The 6,387-nt window shown below is 37.2% G+C and overlaps 2 protein-coding genes across 3 annotated transcripts in view; both read right to left on the minus strand.

The window, feature by feature from the left end:
* cops9 (COP9 signalosome subunit 9) overlaps positions 1-3,633 on the minus strand; it is a 3,866-nt gene extending 233 nt beyond the window's left edge. The window contains exons 1-2 of the mRNA XM_032504149.1: positions 3,404-3,633; positions 2,746-2,818 (exon numbers count right to left, since the gene is read on the minus strand). Of these exons, the coding sequence (XP_032360040.1) occupies positions 2,746-2,818; positions 3,404-3,466 (136 nt within the window). The 5' untranslated portion in view covers positions 3,467-3,633. The remainder of the gene's footprint in view (positions 1-2,745; positions 2,819-3,403) is intronic.
* The window catches only part of otos (otospiralin), a 23,941-nt gene that overhangs the window by 16,735 nt on the left and 819 nt on the right, over positions 1-6,387 (minus strand). Inside the window, exons 3-4 of one of the 2 annotated variants that reach the window (XR_004327534.1) lie at positions 6,310-6,333; positions 4,992-5,349 (exon numbers count right to left, since the gene is read on the minus strand). Coding sequence is in view for 1 of the 2 variants with exons in the window: in XM_032504148.1 (XP_032360039.1) it covers positions 5,162-5,349; positions 6,310-6,333 (212 nt within the window). In the remaining variant the exon portion in view is untranslated. Of the gene's footprint in view, positions 1-4,455; positions 5,350-6,309; positions 6,334-6,387 lie in introns of those variants that run through there. The other variant, XM_032504148.1, reaches the window with a different exon arrangement.

Here is a 6,387-nt window from a genome sequence, read left to right on the forward strand (position 1 = left end):
AAAGAAGAGAGAGACGAAAAAAAAAAAAAAGAACAGGGTTAAAACACATTGGAAATGCATCCGAGCCATCAACATACGTTAGCACTGTCGTATGAAGACCAAGGTACCTGACAGCTCCAGTTGAGGAAATTCTCCCCATGAGACGAAAATATTACTGATACTAATAAACAATATATTATCTGTAACCACACTTTCAAAACTTTTCTGCCTATTTTCTTTGCATGTCCACACAATGACTTGCTGCATTTATAAGCTTTGATTATGAGTCAAAACGATATAGATTAATTGACCAACTAGTACAATCATTTACGCAAAAATAATCAAAAATTACAGTTTCCAGCTACTTAAATGGATGATTTTCTTTGTCTTTTAATTATATTATATTAAATAGCTTTGGGGTTTGGACACAACAAACAATTTGAATAACAATTCAAATATGCTACAAACATTACTTTGATTGCTGACATTGTCTTAACAAAAGCTGTGAGTTTGAGGTTGATGTAAATTGTACTGTGATCTTTTTGAGTTATCTGCTGCAAGGATGGTGGTTTGCAGCCAATTATAAAGACTACTGTATAGTAAAGTAAGGAATATGTATATAGTGTGTGCGTGTGTGTGTGTGTGTGTGTGTGTATATATTTAAATTTTTTTACAAAAATTTGCTAAAACATTCATAAGCGAATACGGCTTCAGCGCACGAGGCTTTTCTTTCTTTCAAGTCTCGGTAGTTTCCCTGAACAGGACATTCCTGTTTTGTCTAATAAAGGACAGGCAACAAGTCCAACAGCTTGCCCCTTGGCTACCCATACCCCCTGCAACTTTCAACATAAACCACTGCAGCATCTGGAACCGGGAGTCTTTTTTAGGTACCTTATTTTCACATCTCCTTAATGTCTAAACATTACATTGTTGTGTCCCTGTGAGCTCACAGAGCCCAATTCTCTTTAAAAAACACTTTTTCTACAGTACCTAAAAAAAGTATTACATGAAATTACAAGCCATTAAGTTTCACCATTTTAGACACTGTATGTTAGTCTAATCAGGTGTACTAGTTGTGTCTATTTCGGGATGAAACATGGCATTGCAGTACTTTGAGTGTACACATTATTAGCATTAGCGCCCGAGCTAGGACCAGCCATAAATGAGAATCCACTGTAAGGCAGTTTTAGCAACCCAAGTGTTTTAAAAGGAGTGTGTATGTGTGTTTTAAAGCAGCTGACTGGCGAGGTGTCCCGCTGAGTTTTAGTCTGACAGCAGCTATAAAACTTACTCCTCCTCCATTTTTCTCCTCTTTTTCCTCTCTTTTTTTCTTTCATACCCTCCTTTTTAACAATCAGCCTTTTTTTTCTTATTGGGTCACGTGTTGCTGAGCCCATATTGTTTTGACTGCAGCCGACGCTGTAAGATGGAAAACAGCTTAGTGTTTTTGTGCGTCCTCTGTGTATGTGTCATTATGTGTGTGTGAAACGGGTGTTTACAGGGTAACAACAGGATTTTAGGGTTAATATGAGACAGTGATTAGGGAAGAACCTGGATTACGAGCTTTTAATAAAAATCCATGCAGTTTTTCAATATTCAGATTTCTTCCCTTTACACGTTCATATTGAAGAAAAAAAATAGTATTTATTAAAATTCATAGTAATATGATGCTTTTTTTTTACTTTACTACTTACATGTGTTTGAACAGCTCAGTCACGTTTAAGTTTGACTTTAACAGAAAGCTTTAAAAATGATCAGGTTTTTCTACTGTTTTGGTGTTAACCAGGTTTCTCTAAATCCTTTGATCATTTAACAAGAACCAAGTTTCTCATTTACGTTATGTTACATATCTCACCACCGAAAATCAGGAATGTGAAGATAATTTGTATGCATGTAAACACAGCCATCAGTGTTGCGGTCAACTAACAACTGTGGCTATTGAGGCAAGAAAATGGATGGAAACAAATTATAATGATGCACTTGTTTTTAGTTACTAAAACTTGTAACCAGGCACCAGAGGGGTTTTACTTCTCTTCCTCACATTTCTCCATCAGATAGGATCCTTATGTATTTTGCTACTTCTTTGTTGCGTCACGCCATGTGGCTTTGATCAATTTAGTTTCAGTCATGATACAAACAAAGGAAATTAAAAATTTTCAGAGACTGGTTGCCACAAAAGAAGATTTCTGTTTAATTTCGGCTCAACTTTGAAAGCTTCCTCCTCAGTGTATGCCGTCCTTGATAGGCTGGTATTTATGCATGAAAGTGTTCAAATGTATTTAACTATTCTCAGGGAGCTTTTAGGGAAGAGTCAGCATGAAGTGGACACTAGGTTGCAAGAATAGATCTGAATGTATAAAACTATCAGAAGTGTCTCACAAATAAGGAGTTGTGTCAAAGGTGACCCTGTCTCACAGAAATAGATCAACTGACCAGTGCAGGACAAGAAGACTATATAAAAGTTATTCTGATGTTCATTGGTCACTTGTGTATAGACATCGTGTGTATACAGAGTCGGCTCACTGTGTCATGAAAGTTTGTTCACTGTTTGAATAAAGCTGCAAATGATCTGAAATCTTTGGACTCGTCATCTTTGAAGTCTCCATCATCATTTCCTGATTTCAACCTCACTATCAGTCCTGTTGACGTATTCTGCTACTAAATTTAAAAGAACAGATGACTCAAGTAGTACATGTTTTCTTTACAGTGTGCAGATTTGATCATGTAGGGGGAAAAAAAACACACACAGAGAAAACTGTGGCTTACCATTAAAGAAATCAGAGTGCACTGCTTTTTCATTGGCAGCCAGGTCCATAAGCAGGCCGCTGCTGCCTCCTGCCTGTTAACACACAGAAGTACAACCAACCAGCTTTATTGCATAAGTAAAGCACATAGCTCACTCACTCACTCACTCAAAATATGATATTAAATGTAATGGGGGGGGAAAGGTACTATGGGGCCAATTTGAACATGGATAATATAATAGCTTCTGGTGGCAGGGCATCATTGGTGCATTATGCAGAGGGGATACATTTTGCAGAAGGCTGAAAACGCAATCCGACAGAATTAGTATTTCTCTATAACTTCTGATAGGAAGAAGAAACTTCTTCATAATAACTAAGGTTATGAGCTGGGATCTGAAGTATATGCAAAACAAAACACTTGATGGTAGGACAGGTACGTTATCGCGTTGTGTTGTGAAAACCACTATAAATACAGTGCATTTACTCGATCATATTTATTATTTTGATTATTATTATTATTATTAATAATATTATTTACGTTACCCGAAAGGCTGAAAATCTACTTTATCTCAAAGCGTTTTTTATAACATTACAAGTATTAGTTACGTTTCTAAGCTAGCGTTAGTTAGCATTAGCCAGTGTTGTTGCTAGTTTTCGGTCCAAATCTGTTGTTAACCCACCTCGTCCAGATCCACGTAGGGTCCGGCTCCTTCAGGAAACATCTCGTCCACTGCGGGTTTCATTCTGTTCTAGTATTAGTTCAGCGGCACTTATGGTTTAAAAGATGTTGCAGCTTTGAGGTTGTGGCTAGGCTAAACCATAGGGCTAAACAAAAACAAACGTGTGCAACAGTAAATCGTGCTCGGCCGACTGCACTAGCTTGCTTCTAATGTTCCGCTCTTTGCTGTGACAAAACACACTGGACACAATGGGCAATCAGGAGTTAGTCTATGATACAATCAAGGAATTTATTCCTAGCATTATTAAACATGGAAATATTAGTAACTGAATAATAAATTACTGAAGTAAAAGTACAACGCAACAACGTCAAAATCTACTCCATTACAAGTAAAAATCCTACTTAAATTAAAAGTAGGCTTCACAAAAATATTGGCTACTTAACAGTATCAAAAGTGACAGTGCTCATTTTGCCATATAATGTCCCTTTATTTTCATACGACATGATTAGATTGATACTGATGCATCAATGTGTAAGCATTTTATTGTCAAAAAGTTTGGAAACAACTTTTTTATAATAATGAACATGCGTTACATTCACGCCATTGCCCAATCAGTTGATCCAAAGCTAGTCTATATTCTTTGCATTCCACTTCTGGGATTGCTCCGGTGATGCAGGAAATTCCCCCGGATGCATGTATTTTCTGTTTTCTTCCGCTTTCCTGTCCAGTCTGAGTTTTCTCTCGCACAACTGGTTTACAGCTGCTTTGCTCCCAGGACGATTCTGATTGGTTTAAAGAAATGCCATTAAACCAGCGCACGTTTTCCTCCCATCCCCAGATGCTACAAGGAGTATCCAGATCCTCCTTTAGCGGAGGAGGATCTGGCAAAGCGAGACTGATACAAAGCTAATTAAGACTATCAGCTCTACAAAACTATCTCTGTATTTCTCAGCACGGCTGTGTTTATGAATTGGTGTTATCTGGCGACTTTAGCGCCCAGCAACTCGAGTGAAGATGATTACATCTTCTGAAGAGTCTATTTGTGTTTTTTCAATCTTCCGTGTTCTCCTTGGCTACGTAGCAACTGCGTGGTGGAGCGGCGGGGGTGAAGCGCAATCACGGAAGGCTTGTATCATGTTGACGTACCGACAGAATAGTTGTCATCACTTGGAATTCCTTCATTGGGCAGACAGAAACTACGCACGATAGCTTCAATAATTTAAAGTGTGTTGTATTTTACAAGTATATATTTTTTATTTCACATATTGACCTGAAAAACTTCTAGCAACACTTGATAATACTATTATATAACCAAAGTGTAGTTGATGATAAAATATACTGTATATTGGATGTAAAAGAGCATGGCCTACTCTATTTCAATTTTATAACCAACAAAATTAATACATTGAAAAAAATCGTAGTAAAATATACCCTGTAATAGTATTGGCAGTTATCGTGAAATTGATAATAGTTGTACATCTTGAGAAACAAGAAGAACAAAAGATTATTAAATCCTTGTATTGACATAATTCAATATTTGGAAAATGTTTGTTTATTTGTGGCACATTATATTAAGGTAGTTTATAACGCTACAACTACAACTCTACATTTGCATTCTACATGTATGACTATGCTACAAACTGATATACTTGGGAAGAGAAAAACACTTATTACTCTATAATAAGTTTCTTATTTCCTCATCATTTCTTTTCATTTCCTAAGGATATCTTAACATCTCGTCTTCGTCCTGGCTCCCTTTCAGTGTTCATGTCCCTCGTTGGTCTCATATCCCAAGGTGTCTCCGAGGTGCTGGTGGGCGAAGAAGGCCCGGGCCATCTCGTTGATGTGGTTGTAGGCGCCGATGGATCGGAAGTATTCAACGTAGTTCCAGAAGTCCGAGGTGGAGTAGGGCCAGTAGGGAACAGCTGGGGCTTCATCATATGGCACTAAAGACACACAGCAGGTCAAGAAAGGATAAATCCACTCTCATCACATACGGCTATATCGCATTCCACTTGTTAACTGCCTAATGTTTAGGATCAGTTGGTTCAGTCAGTATGTTGAAAAATTCCCAGAATGCCTTCCCACAACTTTCAGAGAAAGGGTGTGAACCTGCATCTTATGTCTGTTAAAAAAACATGAAGAGCAAGTTGTTTCACTCAAGAGAACGGGAGCCCCACATCTGATTCCAAAGGCAACATGTTTTGTGGGGAAACGTATGTACACTTACTCAAGTACTGTACTTGACAACTGTAGTATTGTACTTACAACTGTACAATGATGAGTTACTTGTAGGCTACTTAACGTACTTCCAATTAATCTACTCCATACTCTACTCCACTACAATTTGGAAGACAGTATTGCACTTTTTACTGCACTACATTTATTTAACAATAGTAACTTGCAAATTTAGATTATTAATACAAAATATAAATCAACAATACCATGATAGATTAAGCTACCGAGGAGTATATAAATTAATTAAAATGAGCCTCATATTTACCAGCTGCTACATGAAAGTGCTGTACACATTATTTTACTTTTAATTATTTATTTTTAAAAAATTGATTGAAAAAATAATATCATATATTTTTATATAGGCCATTCCCTATATCATTTTTTTTTAAGTATATTTTGATGCTAGTACTTTTTTTTGTTATTTTAAATGCAGGACCCTTGTAACTGCTGCTGCTAGTACTGGGATAGCTGCTTTTACTAAAGTAAAGGATCTGAGTACTTCTTCCACTTTTGACTGCAATGCATGCTTGAATTTACTTCTGCTTGAGGCCATTTTGTCTTTAGTGTCAGTACCATTTTTGGAAGTGTAAGAGAACTATTTTTAATATCTGACTTTGTTGCAAAATATGAAGGCATCTTAAAGGAGATGTGTTATGTTTACACAGTACCTCCTTCTGGGATGACTCTGGCTCCTGTGAGGAGGACGTGGAGAGAGAGAGAGAGAGAGAGAGAGAGAGAGAGGGGGG

This window comes from Etheostoma spectabile, chromosome 22 (genome assembly GCF_008692095.1).
Source record: "Etheostoma spectabile isolate EspeVRDwgs_2016 chromosome 22, UIUC_Espe_1.0, whole genome shotgun sequence".
Taxonomy (NCBI): Eukaryota; Metazoa; Chordata; class Actinopteri; order Perciformes; family Percidae; genus Etheostoma; species Etheostoma spectabile.